General features: G+C 41.9%; 1 protein-coding gene across 1 annotated transcript; it reads right to left on the bottom strand.

Annotated features, from left to right (window-relative positions):
* Positions 1-8087: 8087 nt before the first annotated feature.
* On the bottom strand, positions 8088-9178 carry LOC132770013 (beta-1,3-galactosyltransferase 5-like). Its single transcript, XM_060766905.2, has one exon. It carries the CDS (start codon positions 9127-9129, stop codon positions 8167-8169), a length of 963 nt encoding a protein of 320 aa, XP_060622888.2. The 5' UTR covers positions 9130-9178; the 3' UTR covers positions 8088-8166.
* Between the last annotated feature and the right edge of the window lie 7036 nt (positions 9179-16214).

The following is a 16214-nucleotide window of genomic DNA, read 5'->3' as shown; positions in this document are numbered from 1 at the left end:
TATCGACGTGAGGCTGACTGGATGGTAGTTGTTTGGGTCATCCTTTTTTCCCTTCTTGAAGATTGGGACCACATTGGCCCTCCTCCAATCTGCTGGAACTTCTCCCGTTCTCCAAGAACTCTCAAAGATGGTTGCCAATGGTTCCGAAATGACTTCCGCTAGTTCCTTCAATACTCTGGGGTGTAGTTGATCTGGCCTTAGGGACTTGAACTCATTAAGAGCGGCCAGGTATTCCTGGACGATTTCTTTCCCAATTTGGGGTTGGATGTCCTCCAATCCCTCATCCACTCCATCTTGCTGAGGTTGAAGACTCTCTTTTTGTGAGAAGACCGAGGCAAAGAAGGCATTAAGTAGTTCTGCCTTTTCCCTATCCCCTGTCAGCATTGCCCCATCTTCTCCTCGAAGAGGTCCTATCGCCTCCTTGTTTTTCCTTTTTCTACTGACATAAGAATAGAAGCCCTTTTTATTGTTTTTAATGTCCCTGGCAAGTCTGAGCTCGTTTTTTGCTTTAGCCTTGCGGACCTTTTCCCTACAGGTGTTGGCTATTTGTTTGAATTCTTCTTTGGTGATTTCTCCCTTTTTCCACTTCTTGTGCATGTCTCTTTTGTGTCTTAGCACAGTTAGAAGTTCTTTGGACATCCATTCTGGCTTCTTTGCACTTGTCCTATTTTTTCTCTTTGTTGGCACGGTTTGCAATTGCGCCTTGAGTATTTCACTCTTGAGAAATTCCCATCCATCCATAACTCCCTTGTCTTTTAGTATCTGTGTCCACGGAATGCTGCTCAGCGTTTCCTTCATTTTTTGGAAATCAGCTCTCCTAAAGTCCAAAATGCGGGTTTGACTTGTCTTAGTTTCAGCCTTCCTTTGTACCTCAAATTGCAGGAGCACATGGTCACTTGCCCCTAAGGATCCTACCACTTCGACCGCATCGATCAGGTCCTCCGCATTTGTTAGGATGAGATCAAGAGTAGCCAATCCCCTTGTTGCCTCTTCTACCTTCTGGACCATGAAATTGTCTGCAAGGCAAGCGAGGAATTTGTTGGACCTTGTACTCTTGGCCGAGTTTGTTTTCCAGCAAATATCGGGATAGTTGAAATCGCCCATGACTACTACATCTCTTCTCTGTGCCTGTTTGGTCAACTGTTGGCAGAAGACTTCATCAAGTTCTTCCTCCTGGCTTGGGGGTCTGTAGTAGACGCCTACAACAAGATCTTTTTGAGTCCCAGTTCCCTTGATTCTTATCCAGATGATTTCAAGCTGGTTTCCCAGATTGCTGTCTTGAATCTCTTCTGCAGCATAAGAGTTTTTGACATATAAGGCTACTCCGCCTCCTCTCCCCTTTGTTCGGTTTCTGTGAAAGAGGTTATACCCCTCGATATCTACATTCCAGCGATAGGAGTCATCCCACCAGGTTTCAGTGATGGCTATGATATCATATTTGTGGTGTTGTGCTAAAAGTTGGAGTTCGTCTTGTTTATTTCCCATGCTCTGTGCATTAGTGTAAAGACATGTGAGCCCCTGAGATTTTCCCTTGAGCTGTTTAATTGGGATTATTGTGCTTTTGGTACTTGTTCCTTATTGTGTTTGTGCAGCCCTCCGTTTAGCCTTCTGGCGATTCCCAGACATTATGGGTAAAGTAGTGTTCGCAAGGCTGTTGTCCCTCTCCCCCGATGGACCTAGTTTAAAGTGCGTCTAATGAGGTTTGCGAGTCTGTGAGCAAAAAGGTGTTTTCCTACTTGTGTGAGATGCACCCCATCCCTTGCCAGTAGGCCATCCTCATGGAAAAGCAGGCCATGGTTGAGGAAGCCAAAGCATTCCTCCTGACACCATTTTCTAAGCCAGTCATTGACCTGTACTATTTTTCTGGCTCTTGTGGGTCCGTGTCTTACAACAGGGAGGAGGGATGAAAAGACCACCTGTACATTACATTCTTTTAGCTTTGCTCCTAGAGCTCGAAAATCATTTGTGATCTTTTGAAACGTATGCCTTGCAGTATCATTGGTTCCTACATGAATCAACATGAGGGGAGGACTGTGATAGGGCTTGAGGAGCCTGGTGAGCCTCTGAGTGATATGGTGTATTTTTGCCCCCGGTAGGCAGCATATTTCTCGAGCCATCCCATCTGGTCTGGAAATGACAGCTTCCGTTCCTCTAAGGAGGGAGTCGCCTACTACCAAAACCTGTTTACTTTCAGGAATGACAGGGCCCCTTTTGTGCAATGTAGTGTGTAGGTCTCCAGAAAAGTGATCCTGTTGGTGTGAATTGTGTAGGTGAAAAGTGTTGTCCTCCTCGACATCCCCGGTGCATTCGTCAAGGACAATCCATTGAGATTCGTCCAAGAGCCTATGGTTCTCCTGTATGTGTTCCTGTTGCACCTGGTCTATGGTTGGGGATGGTACACCTGCATGATTGTGCAAGTGTGAATGTTGTGAAGTGTTGTCCCAGTCAGGGCTATCCCCTGCACACTGATCAAGGATGAGCCACTGATCAGTATCTAAGCCATTCCGGTCTTCCCCAATATGTTGTGTTTCTTGGTCAGGTGATAGTTGTGTGAGAATTTGGAATCTATTGTGTAACTGCAGCTGAGCGGAAGTATTCTGAGGAGGCTTCCGGGTCCTATGTGTCCTTCTAAGGGTGACATTTCTCCAAGCCTGAGGGTTGTCCACATCTGAGGTGCTGTTCTCTTGAGCCTCCCTGTAATGTTTATTTATTTTTATTTTATTTGCTTTATTTCTATACCGCATTTTTCAGCCTAACTCGGCGACTCAATGCGGTGTGATATGTTGGTGTGATATGGGCTGCGTGTCTAGGCCAGTGTGATGTGTGATGTCTAAGAACAGCTCAAGTTCCTGAATGTCCTTAAGGGTCTTAATACGGTCCTCGAGTTGTCGGATCCTGTGTTCCATGCGAGTGGTCTGTTTACACTTGGGGCAGATGTAATTGAGTAATTGTAGTGTGAAAAAGCTGAACATGCCACAGCTTGTGCATGAGACGGGAAGTTTTCGTGTTTGTTCCATCTGGAGGTTGCTAATGACCTCCTCTTGGTGTGTGTTTGATGTTGTTGTCTGTATGCAGGGGTGAAAGTATAGGTTACTGAGTGTACGAGTTCTTATCCTGAAGCAGAAGGAAACAAAATGGATTCCTGCTTCCTCAACTTCTGTGGAAAGCCCAGCTGCCCCTTGAGTTCAGACGCTGGTTTATATAGGATAACCAGGAAGCCCCGCCTCTCAAACAAAGCAGTTAATTTTTAAACTCAGGAAGCCCCGCCTCTCAAACAAAGCAGTTAATTTTTAAACTCAGGAAGCCCTGCCTCTCAAACAAGCAGCACTGAAAGCAGTTAAATTTAAACAAAGCTTATCCTGAAGCAGAAGGAAACAAAATGGATTCCTGCTTCCTCAACTTCTGTGGAAAGCCCAGCTCCCAAAGTCTTTGTTGTACTCCAAAGACTTTTAGAGTGCCATTGTGGAAGACCCGATCCTGGTAGAAATGAAAATTGGTAGAAATTGTTTGAGATCATCACACCAGCACTTTTGAACATCCTATTGGGCTGCTGCTATCGAAATGGTCCTGAGGCAGTACAGAGTAGCAATATTTCAGACAAGCCTCAGGGAAAGCTCCACTGTCTGCTTCCATCTTGCAGTAGTGGTGGGGTGCAGTCCGGATTGTCCAGTGGGCCAAAACCGGTTTCACACCACTGGATGCTCACCTTGCCTTGACTGGCCCCATCACTGCTGCTGGAAGGTAATGAGAGAGCTCCTGGTTGTCACCAGGTGGCTTTGCTGACATCATCAAAGGCACCCATGCAACCAGGGATAAGAAAGAGGTGGTGTGTCCCCTCTTCCCTCTGCTGTTGAGTTTTGAGGTCAGATTTGAACTGGCCATCTGACCACACTTATGAGAGCTCTAGGGTATTTGTCAACTTTACATAACACATGGTAAATTCAAATTAGACTGGTTTAACCTGTGTTATAGATCAGAAATCCCTGGATGTTGTTTGGACATCCAGAATCAATCTCTGTTCCAAGTTAGGGTTTTGTGTCAGTGTAGGCAATGCCCTGTTCTCAAAGCACAAAAAAAGCTTCTGCTTCAAAAAGTACCACTGCACCACTGGCCACAAGAGGGCGAGGTGTCCTTGAAATTGCACCATCATGTCAACTGTAGTATTTATACAATAGATGAATGCTATTAAAAGTAGACGTGTGGTTATATAGTACTATCTAAAGTGGGTAGAAAAGTAAGGGCTATAAATCAACAATGAGTGTGCAGTCTGTAGAATAGTTTCTGTAGTATGCACATGTTAATGTCGGCATGCATTAGGTGAGTATGTTGCAGTAGCTAGCTAGATAACTGCTTAATTTTAGTGATATAGGTTCTTGTGGGTTTTTTCGGGCTATAGGGCCATGTTCTAGAGGCATTTCTCCTGACGTTTCACCTGCATCTATGGCAAGCATCCTCAGAGGTAGTGAGGTCTGTTGGAATTAGGACAATGGGTTTATATATCTGTGGAATGGCTGGGGTAGGGCAAAGAGCTCTTCTCTGCTGGAGCTAGGTGTGAATGTTTCAACTGACCACCTTCATTAGCATTTGAAGGCCTGGCTGAGCCTGGGAAAATCTTTTGTTGAGAGGTGTCAGACTACACAGAGAAGCCATTGAAATCCACAAGCATGTGGACAATTTCAACAGAAAGGAAGAGACCATAAAAATGAACAAAATCTGTCTACCAGTATTAAAAAACTAAAATTACAACAGCAAAACAGCAGAGAGGAAACAACCAGGCACAGCTTAACACCTCTCAACAAAAGATTTTCCCAGGCTCAGCCAGGCCTTCAAATGCTAATGAAGGTGGTCAGACTGACCTTGAAGGAGCTGGGGGTGGTGACGGCCAACAGGGAGCTCTGGCGTGGGCTGGTCCATGAGGTCACGAAGAGTCGGAGACGACTGAATGAATGAACAACAACAAAAATAAATTTTATTCCTACCCCACCACCAACTTCCCAAAGGGACTCGGGGTGGCTAACAAAATACAGCAAAGTGCCGCATATAAACAATCATATATCTAAAATCATAAAACCATAAAATTACAATCGCTCACATACATAATTACAATGTAAAACTTTAAAATTCATAAATGCAGTCATGGCTGCAGATAAAAACAGGTTGTTTCCAATTGGTGCATACCCAATACCAAAGTGCCACCAACAGTAAGTCCTCAGACTAACCCTAAAAATCTACATAAGATCAAAGGTTTGTTTAAAAAGCCATGCTTTTAAACTGTAATGGAAGGCTTAAAGTGAGTGGGGTAACCTAATCTCCCTAGGAATGGCAGTCCAGAGCCAGGGGGCCAACACCAAGAAGCAACCGTATTTATGAGAGTGGTGGGACCAAGAGAAGGGCCTAACTGGTAGATCTCAAAACTTACTTGGGCTTGTAGAAAGGGATGTGGTCTTGAAGATAGGTTGGATCCAACGTGTATAAGGCTTTATGGTTAATAACCTGCACTTTGAATTGGGGCCAGAAACTTATTGGAAGCCTATAGAGCTGTTTTAACAGGGGCATAGTATACTCCCTGAAGTTAGCTCCAGTTAGCAACCTGGCTGTCAATCTTTGCACTAATTACAGCTTCTGAGCATTTTCAAAGGCAACCCCATGTAGAGTCCATTACAGTAGTCCAATCTGGATTCAACTAAGGTATTGACCACTGTGGCCAAGTCAGACTTTTTGAGATACAGTCACAGCTGGCGCACCAGTTCTAACTATGCAAAGGCTTTCCCAGCCACCACCGACACCTGTGCTTCAAGCATCAGTGCTGAATCCAGGAGGACCTACAGACTGCGGACCTGTGTCCTCAGGGGGAGTGTAACCCCATCGAGCACAAGTTGCCACCCTATACCCCGATCGGCCTCATGACTGACCAGGAGGACCTCTGACTTGTCTGAGCTAAGCTTCAGTCTGTTGGTCATCATACAATCACTCACAGCTGCCAGGCACTAGTCCAAGATCAGAGGGCTTCCTTGGAATGAGGTGGAAGACAATAGTAGAGTTGTGTGTCATCTGCATAGAGATGACACCCAACTTCAAAACTCTGGATGACCTCACCCTGTGGTTTCATGTAGATGTTGCAAAGCATGGAGGAAAGAATAAAACCTTGCAGGAACTCGCAGGTTAATAACCAGGGGTCCAAGCAGGTAACCCCCAGCATCACCATCTGAAAATGATCCTCCAGGAACATGACATTTATTTGTCTTGGGTTTTTTTTATTTTTGTAAATAGATTATTTTATTTAGGTACTGATACTAGAAACTAGAACCAGCCAGTTTAATAGTAACATATCAGAACTTGGGGGAAAGGGAGGGAAGTACTCTTTCTTCTTATCTTAATTCTGAATTCCTCGCAGTTATTGAGATTTTATTCCAAAATACAGGATACAGCCTTACCATCACGCCATAGACCAGGCCTGGCTATTTGCATACCTAGCCACTTCAGCTTTCTGTGCCCCACACTCCTCTCCAAGTGGTAGCTGAAATGATAGTAACTGAAGTTGAGTTGTGCCTGCAAAGCAAGGCTTAAGTCACTAAACTGCAGGCAAGCTAATGCATGCTATGAATGGTGTTATTCATAGCATAAAAATGAGGACCTTTCGAACCTTTTTGAATCTTTTATATTGTTCATCTTTTATATTTATATTGAACTGGGCATGTTTAGCCTGAAGAAGAGAAGGCTGAGAGGAGATATGATAGCCATGTATAAATATGTGAGAGGAAGCCACAGGGAGGAGGGAGCAAGCTTGTTTTCTGCTTCCTTGGAGACTAGGACGTGGAACAATGGCTTCAAACTACAAGAGAGGAGATTCCATCTGAACATTAGGAAGAACTTCCTGACTGTGAGAGCCGTTCAGCAGTGGAACTCTCTGCCCCGGAGTGTGGTGGAGGCTCCTTCTTTGGAAGCTTTTAAGCAGAGGCTGGATGGCCATCTGTCAGGGGTGATTTGAATGCAATATTCCTGCTTCTTGGCAGGGGATTGGACTGGATGGCCCATGAGGTCTCTTCTAACTCTTTGATTCTATGATTCTATGATTCATTTCCTTTTCCGTAACTAGAACAAGTAGATCCAGCTTTATAAATAAAGTGGGTTTTGCTCAAACAAGCATTGTTTGTTCTTGAAAAACCATTTTTAATATTGAATTTGTCACATCACCATACTCTCCAGTTTCTATGGCTGTTCACGTACACAGTTTAACTGTAGAATAGTTTTTCTCAACCTGTGCTCCTCCTTTTGGACTTCAGCTCCCACAGTTCCTAACAGCTGGTAATCTGACTGGGATTTCTGGGAGCTGAAGTCCAAAACACCTGGAGGAACACAGTTTAAGAAACACTGCTGTAAAGGTCTGTTCCTAGGCTCTTCTATCCATGTATTTGAGAAAATAAACTTAGTCTATGCATACAAAAAATTATGCTAGGAATTTTATTTTCTTGGACCCCATCACATTGAGGTCCCTAGTGTGGGAGTTGTTGTTGTTGTTCATTTGTTCAGTCATCTCCGACTCTTCGTGACCTCATGCCAGACGCCAGAGCTCCCTGTCGGCCGTCACCACCCCCAGCTCCTTCAAGGTCAGTCCAGTCACTTCAAGGATGTGGAGACAGTGTGAGAATTCACAGAGCAATATGGCAAATCTGCGGGGCAGTGGGGGGAACTTTCATGCGACATTCCGCATTGTCCACATCACCCCCTTCCCCATCACATTGGGGAAAGTGTCGCAGCCTGGCTTCCCCCCATGCTGGCCCTGCTCTAAGTAATGAGAACACTAAAAGCCTCCTGTGTTCTCTGGGCTCTATCTTAGGACATATCCAGGAGGGAGTCCCACAAAAAGTAGCCCAGCATCATGTGAAGGGCTTTATACTAACATTTCCTGGAAGTGTCCTAGGATGGAGCCAGAAGTCAATGTGATGAAGTCATCAGTCTCAAGGGTGCTACAGGATCCCCTTCCATACTGATCTTCTGGAATAACACAGATATGTCTTTGATTGGGCTGTATATTTTATTTCAACTCATTTTTTTAAAAAAGATAATCATTTCATATTTTTCTTTACTTTAAAAATACCCAGTTTAGTTCTTATGTGTCCTAAAAATGTAGCTGCCTGGATAATATTGTAGCACTGGGATTCTAGATTATGTTCCAGATATCCTTAGATCACCTGGACATGCTTCATCCATTGTCTTCTCCATTCCATCCCAATACAGTATGATCTGAGCAGGAGTGTTGTAATGGCTTGTGATTATTTTCTTGTAACGACAAGGAGAAAATGGAACATTGCTGGCAAAAAAAGTTGGCCGAGAGTCAAGTTCCTCTGGCTGAATTTTGATTTCAACAAGGCACAGACCCACAAAGACATCCTCCAGTTTCAAGAAGGGGATGTTTTTTGAAACAACATATACTTCTCTTGCAACATCAGTAGAGAGAACATAACCAGTTCCGGAAGCAAATGGAGGGTAATTCTCTCCTGGATATTCCTCTTTACTCACATACCATTTACTCTTTGCATCTCTTATGGGATGTCCATGCATTTTGATAGAGCCTGTAAACAATTTGGTGGTACTGTTTCTTTTCAGGAGAAGTTCAGTCAAGTGATAAGTATTAACAAACATGTCACAGTCAGTTTTCATCACAAAGGTAGACTGTGGACAGAATTTATGGATCCATTCAACACCCATCAAAGTCTTTAAAGTTAAGTTATAATATGTGTCCATAAAGTCCTTCTGAATGATGTCTTTATATAGTATGTTTTCGGTAATAATACCAATCTGGTCATAGGGCCGTGAATTATTTCCCAGGAGAAAATATGTCACAATACGTTTGCCAGCTATTATTCTTTCTTTGCCCCATGTACTGCGAATAGCCATCCGTGCTTCCATTTGACCAAGTCGTGATGTTACCAGTATTACTAGGAATGGTGCATTCCTACTGCAATCTATCTCAGGCAGCTTCAGAAAGTCATCACTGTTTCTCCTGAAACCTGCCATGTCCTTTTGATATAGGTTGCAGATACTGCTGGAATCCCACAGAACTGTCAAAATCAGAAAAATAATGCCCAGTGCAAAAATAAAGAAGAAGGCTTTTCTCTTGAAGGCCATCTGAAAGAGAGGGAAAAATAAGTATTATCCCTTTTAACTTCTTTGACTGGTATACAGTTGACACTCTGTATGTGTGAAATCTGCATCCACAGATTCCATCATCCATGTCTCGATTTAAAAAAACATCCAAAAATGCAAGCCTTGAATTTGACATTTTATATGCAGTACTATTTTACTATGCCATTGTATATAATGGAAATGTTGGTATCTATATTACATCATGGAGTCGCAGATACCATGTGCCCACTATACAAGATTATTGCCATATAATACAAGTACAAATTTTGCACTAAAAGCCATTCTGTACACCTTGATAACTACCACTGATTTCTACTGTATGCTGATCTTTAGATTAATTGATAGTTTTGCTCTTGCAATTTCACTTTCATAATTCCATTTTGTGGAATCCTGGAATTAGACTGCCCTGAGTCACCTGCGGGCTGATATGGGCGGGATATAAGTAATGTAAATAAATGATATAAATAAATTTGCAGTTTATGAACAGGAATGTAAAGTTCTCAGCAAAAGCTCTCTAAGGACTCCCAAGAGGGCAATCCTCGGGATTTCATAGGATGCGTATGTGTTTCTAAATGTGGGATACAGCCAAATAGTGTAGGGGAAAGCCCTTGGAGTCTGAAAATATATATAGATATCATAAGCAGGAAGAAACCTCATATTTACATTATGTAAATACAATGATTAGTTAGAGGTTCTGGCTAGAGGCACAATTTAGAAATGCATACATTATGTATATTTTGAGAAGAAATGTCTCCTCTGCAGAGAAATTAATAGGAAAAGTTAAAGGGAAAGAAGAGGGGATGGGGAAGAAACAATGCCATTTTATTGTATTTCACTTACAATGATGTGTGAGATTTCAAGATTTTAATGCAGCTGTGACAGTTTTTTTTTAAAGTAAAAAGTATATATACAAATACAAGCACATACACATAATAAATGGATATAATTCCCATGCCTATTCACAATGTCCTGTTCATAAAATTATCAGTAATAGTCGCTGCCAGCTCAGTCCAGTCACTTCAAGGATGCCATCCATCCATCTTGCCCTTGGTCGGCCCCTTTTCCTTTTGCCTTCCACTTTTGCCTTCCATTTATTTATTTATTTATTATTTATTTACCGTATATTCCGGCATATAAGACGACTGGGCGTATAAGACGACCCCCAACTTTTCCAGTTAAAATTATCAATAATACTTGTGGGGCAAAATAGGGTAATGTTTTACCAGTAACTCCAAGTGCGTATTAAGGGAAATGGCTAAGGAATTATATCTCAGAACTAGATGAAACCTGCCAGGTCTCCAGAATTGGCAAAAGAAAGTTTATTTATTTTGAGAAAAATATAAGAGTCTCTGGGAGTCTTGGGAGGAATCTGAAGCGCACCTTGGGGACCATATCTAGTGCTTGCAACATACTTTACTCATCCTGGTCTAAGCACTAAGAGGCAACCTCAGTCCAAATTTCATATAATTCTGTTAAGAAACACCTGACAAAAACTACAGTGAGCAAACCATATCCACAGGGGTTCTGTTTCAGGCCCTGTTGCATATATACAAATACATCGACCACCATGACCCATGTTATTAAATGTTGGCAATCTGAGTACACATGCTTCAGCATGCCCATGTTCACATTACCAGCATTTACTAATATGGGGCACGCATGTCAACTGCCATTAGGAAACACAGATCTGGATCAGGTTTATCCAAATGGGCCACTCTAGTTAAAATATTTCCATTTGTTATCAGGATTTTTTTCCCTGCCTGTTTCTTTTCTTGATTCTTTCTCGCTAAGGGGTATTTTTCTCTTTCCTTTTTTCCTTAAATACAGCCAATGGAAATTTCTTTAACTCTTGTCACATAAACACTGTACATCTCCAATGATGTGGGAATAAAGGAGCAAGAAAAAACATTTTTAAACATCCAAGAACTTTGAATAAATAGCCAGAAAATTAAAAAACTATTGGCATTTATTTATTTATTTATTTATGTCACTATGAAGTTAATTTTACAATTAGGTTTATGCTGAAATTTTCACTGAAGCCCATCACTGTAGTTAAAAGTGAATATAGTTATGCTGCTCCTTTTTGTTAGTAAATTTGTGAAATAATTTCTAATTGTAATTGCATTCTATCAAATAGAAAAACAATTTTAGTCTACATCATGTGGTACAGTCTCTTGAGCATTGGACCAAAATTCTGTAGAACAGGGATAGTAGCTCCATTCAGTAACAGAAACCGAATGGCAAAGGCACACTGCCCTTTGAAAAAAAAAATTACCAAGAAAACCCCATGATAGATTCACCTTCAAGTTTCCACAAGTTGGAAATAATTTGAAGGCAGGCAACAGCAACAATAACTTCTACGAGCTAGGCATTTAAAAGTAAAGTACAAAACATTGTTTTTTTACTGTTTTTATTTCACTCCAACTGATGGTGACACTTTTCAAGTGTTATGAGCAAGAGGTGCAAACCTGGAAGATTTCAAAATACTTTCATAGACAACTTCAGAATATTGAGAATTGTTGTTTTGTGAAAGAAAATTAATAAAATAATTTACTATTAATTTGGGTATTTTAAAGTCTTCTGGTCTTAATAACAAACTGCCAAGGATGGTAGAACTTCTAGAGGGCCATGGATTTCCCCAGCTCTGTTTATATTCTGGTATCCAAGACTACAACCTGTAAGTAGCCATTTTATAAAGCAAATCACATTGAACCCTGAAAGGCAGTGTTTCCTGCTATTTGATTGTACAGTCCTATATGTATCCAAGAGTTACAAGAGTTGCCAGGAACTTCATAATAAGTATGAAAACATAACAATAATCTCCAAAAAAAAGCCCAAACAAAGCAATATTGTTACAAGATACACTAGAAGCAGCAGACAAGCAAAAACATGGGTTGCAAACTCAACAGAAAATGTGGTAAATCAGTAGCATACAGAAAGATATAGTAGTATAAAAACTAATGCTGTGGATAACTAGAACTGCAGATAAGAGGATCTGTGCCTGGCGAGTGTAAGCTAAACTGGATAGGCCAGGACAGAGAAACTCACCTGGTTGATGACAAGCCACAGAGGTTTAATACAGTTTAGCCACAAAGGATGCAAGTACAGAAATTGGCTTCAAAATGTACAAGCATAAGCATGCATGGAAATACAATACATCTTATACAGTTCTGACAGCTTTGATCTCCATTCCTTGATTGACCAGAAAAGAGGCTGGGCTAGGATGAATGCTGGAATTCACTGGGAGGGAAAATGGCAGCTAACAATTGGTCAGAGTGAAGGACCAATCAGCTGCAATGACGTTCCCAGGAGGGCATAGTCCTGGCAAAACAAATGGTCGCTTCTAATGAACTGAAAAGTCCAGTTCTGTGCCACACAAAGATAGGAGCTTCAGAAAGGAAAGGTGCAGAGCTCCCAGAAGAAATTGAGATAATCTTGGGCAATCAAAGACTTGGCTGTTGATAAAGAGGTGTAACATATTCTAAGCCTCTGTTTCTATGGGCAGCATTCTCTCGGCTTCAGGTGAACCATATCTAGACAAACAGATTGTCTGAGCTCACAGGGAACTCACCCATCTTGGCATATAAAGAAAACAATCGTGAGGATTTCCTGTCTGGGAAACAGCCAGAAGGATTTTCCTAACCTTCCTTGTTATCAGGGAAATACCTCAGTCGGGTTACTATGACCTTCTCTGAGCTACATCTTACTACATTTCATAGAGAAGCTTATACATTTTATATAAAAGAAATAGATGCAGTACACAAAAAGTTACAAGAAAAATAGATACAATTTATTAAAGGATTAGATATGTTAGAGTTTATGGGTTTACAGCTGGTGGTGCTTTGGTCTTGATCTTCTGGTGCTTTGAACTTTCTCGAGTCCGGAAAGCGTCTTTTTTTAAAAAAAAGGAAAAAATCATATATTTATTTCTAAGCCCTTGGTGAACTAGAAATCTTCCTGGGTTGGGGCGGGGGGATATCGTGGCTCGGCAACATTAACATATCAGTATTTATTTACACTTCATATAAATGTTGTTATTCAGCCTTGTAGTTCAGAATCCAAATAGTAGTTCAGGATCCAAATAAAGTAGTGATTCTACATACACATACATTACATATATAGCCCTTCTATTCAGTTTGACTTGTTTTGAATAACATAAAAATGCTTATGTAAAGCCTTGTCCATTTAAGAGCACAAATGGCATTTGTTGCATTAGACACCAAAAAGGCATTTGATAATTTAAGGTGGAAATTCTTTCATACAATAGCCAGAGAACTGGACTTAGGCTTTAACTTCATAAATGCAATCAAGGCTATTTATAGTGAACAGAGTGTGACTTTATGGATAAATGGACTACCATCAAAACAAATAACAATTGGAAAGGGTACAAGACAGGGATGCCTTCTTTCTCCTCTCATATTCATAATGACATTGGAAATATTATTGAAAGATAGAAGAGACAATAAAAAACTACCTGCCCCCAAAGTAGGAAAGCAAACACATAAATTTAGAGCATTTGTGGATGACCTAATTTGTATTATTGAAGATCCGTGAGAAAATATTAAAAATTGGCTGGAAAAAATATAAGATTATGGGAATTTAGCAGGATTCAAGATAAATAAAGAAAAAACAAAGATTCTAACAAAAAATATATCGAAGAAGAATCAAGATATATTAAGGGAGGACACAGGAATGCAAGTGGCAGCTAAGATAAAATATCTAGGAATACAATTAACTGCAAAAAATGCCCAACTGTTAAAGAATAACTATGAAACAAACTGGAGTGGAATCCAGAAAGATTTGAAAAATTGGAATAATTTAATCTATCTCTTATAGGAAGAATAGCAGCCATTAAAATGAATGTTCTACCAAAATTCCTATTTCTTTTCCAAAACTTACCGATAATACAAGCTTGGTGTTGGAGTCCCAACGGCTGATTGTGCTGGGGGACTTCAACATGCACGCTGAGGTCACCCTATCAGGAGCGGCTCAGGACTTCATGTCTTCCATGGCAACCATGGGGCTGTCCAAATGGGTATCTGACCCTACCCACAGTGCTGGTTACACACTAGACTTGGTTTTCTGTCAGGGATGGGAGGAAGATGGTGGTGTGGAGGAGCTGATCATCACTCCATTGCCATGAAACGACCATCACCTGATCAGGTTTAGACTCACTGCACCCCCTAACCTCTGCAGGGGTGGAGGACCCATTCAGATGGTCCACCCCAGGAGGTTTATGGATTTGGACGGATTCCTGATGGCTCTTGGGGAATTTCCCATCACCTCAGCTGGTGATCCTGTTGATACTCTGGTCACTCTGGAGTGGGGTGCTAAATCAGCTCCTTGGTTCAACGAGGTTCAACAAAGAGCTGGCAGCGATGAAGCAAAGGAAGAGGAGACTAGGAGTGGGCCAAATCGAACATGGCTAGATGCCCTCTTAAGGGCATATACCGTGGCAATTAAAGCTGCACAGAAATCCTTTCTGGCAGCCAATATTGCATCCGCAAGGAGCTGTCCGGTGGAGCTGTTTTGAGTTGTCAGAGGCCTATTAAATCCCGCCTCTCAGAACGGGAGCCCTGACAACTCAGCAGCTCGCTGTGAAGCATTTGCTCAGTTATTTGTGGACAAAGTAACTTTGATCCGTTCTGATCTGGACACCATGTTAACAGCAGTCTCTGAGGATGTAACAAGAGCATCTGCTTGTCCAATTTTGATGGATTCATTTCAATTGGTGAAACCCGAGGATGTGGACAAGATACTCCCCTCGACTCTGGAACTCACTCCCCAAGGATATCAGACAAGCCCCACATTGGCAGTCTTTAGGAGGAGCCTGAAAACGTGGTTGTTCCAATGTGCCATCCCTGAATAAAGGAAACAATCCCCTGCAAATACTCTGAGAAGCACTTTAATTACTCATTGGATAGCTCTTTACTTTTGATTTAAAACCCTCCAAATAGATACATCCTCTGTTCTTGTCCAGCATTTATTTTTAAAGTTTTAACTATTACATTTGGCCCAGCCATAGGTTTTTAAATTCTTGTGTGTTATTGTCTACTGGTGAGTTATATTAATTGTATTGTTTATTTTGTTTATTGCTTGTTATTTTATTATTGCTTGTTGTTTTTGATGTGTTGTTGGGCTTGGCCTCATGTAAGCCACTCCGAGTCCCTTGGGATGATGGTGGCGGGTATAAATAAAGTATTATTATTATTATTATTATTATTATTATTATTACTCGGAGAGGTGAGGGCGACCAAATGCATCCTAGACCCCTGCCATCCTGGCTTTTAAAGGAAACCAGAGGGGAATTGGCCAAATGGGTGAAGGTGGTGGTTAATGCCTCCCTTTGAGAAGGCAATATTCCAGCCAGCTTGAAACAAGCTGTTATAAAACTGCTGCTGAAAAACCATCACTGGACCCCACTCAATTGGTCAACTATCTGCCTGTTTCCAATCTCTCCTTTTTGGGCAAAGTCCTGGAATATGTGGTGGCCTCACAACTCCAGGTATTCTTGGAAGACACGGATTATCTGGATCCAGCACAGTCTGGCTTTAAACCGGGACATGGAACCAAGACAGCCTTAGTGGATGATCTACACCGGGAGCTAGACAGGGGAGTGTGTCCCTGTTGATTCTGCTGGGTCTCTCAGCAGCCTTCGATACAGTCAACCATGGTATCCTTCTGGGATGCCTTGTGGGAATGGGCCTTGGAGGCACTGTTCTGCAGTGGCTCTGGTCCTTCCTAGATAATCACTCCCAGAAGGTGTTGTTGGGAGACCCTGCTCGACCACACAACCATTGTCTTGTGGAGTCCCGCAGAGTTCAATACTGTCTTCCATGCTGGAGTTTCAGAGTGCGGTGTCACCTGTACACAGATGATGTCCAACTCTGTCACTCCTTCCCACCTGCTACTAAGGAGGCTATCCAGGTCCTGAACTGGTGCTTCACCACTGTGACAGTCTGGATGAGGGTGAACACATTGAAATTGAATCCAGACAAGACAGCGGTACTCCTGGTCAGTCGTAACGCCGAACAGCCTGTGTTGGATGGAGCTACACTCCCCCAAAG

Source organism: Anolis sagrei, chromosome 3 (genome assembly GCF_037176765.1).
Source record: "Anolis sagrei isolate rAnoSag1 chromosome 3, rAnoSag1.mat, whole genome shotgun sequence".
In the NCBI taxonomy this organism is placed as follows: Eukaryota; Metazoa; Chordata; class Lepidosauria; order Squamata; family Dactyloidae; genus Anolis; species Anolis sagrei.
This window is presented reverse-complemented; position numbering and strand designations above follow the sequence as displayed.

Excerpts from the sequence above, each read along its gene's own strand:
- LOC132770013 (XM_060766905.2), bottom strand. The coding sequence starts at position 9,129 with ATGGCCTTCAAGAGAAAAGCCTTCTTCTTTATTTTTGCACTGGGCATT.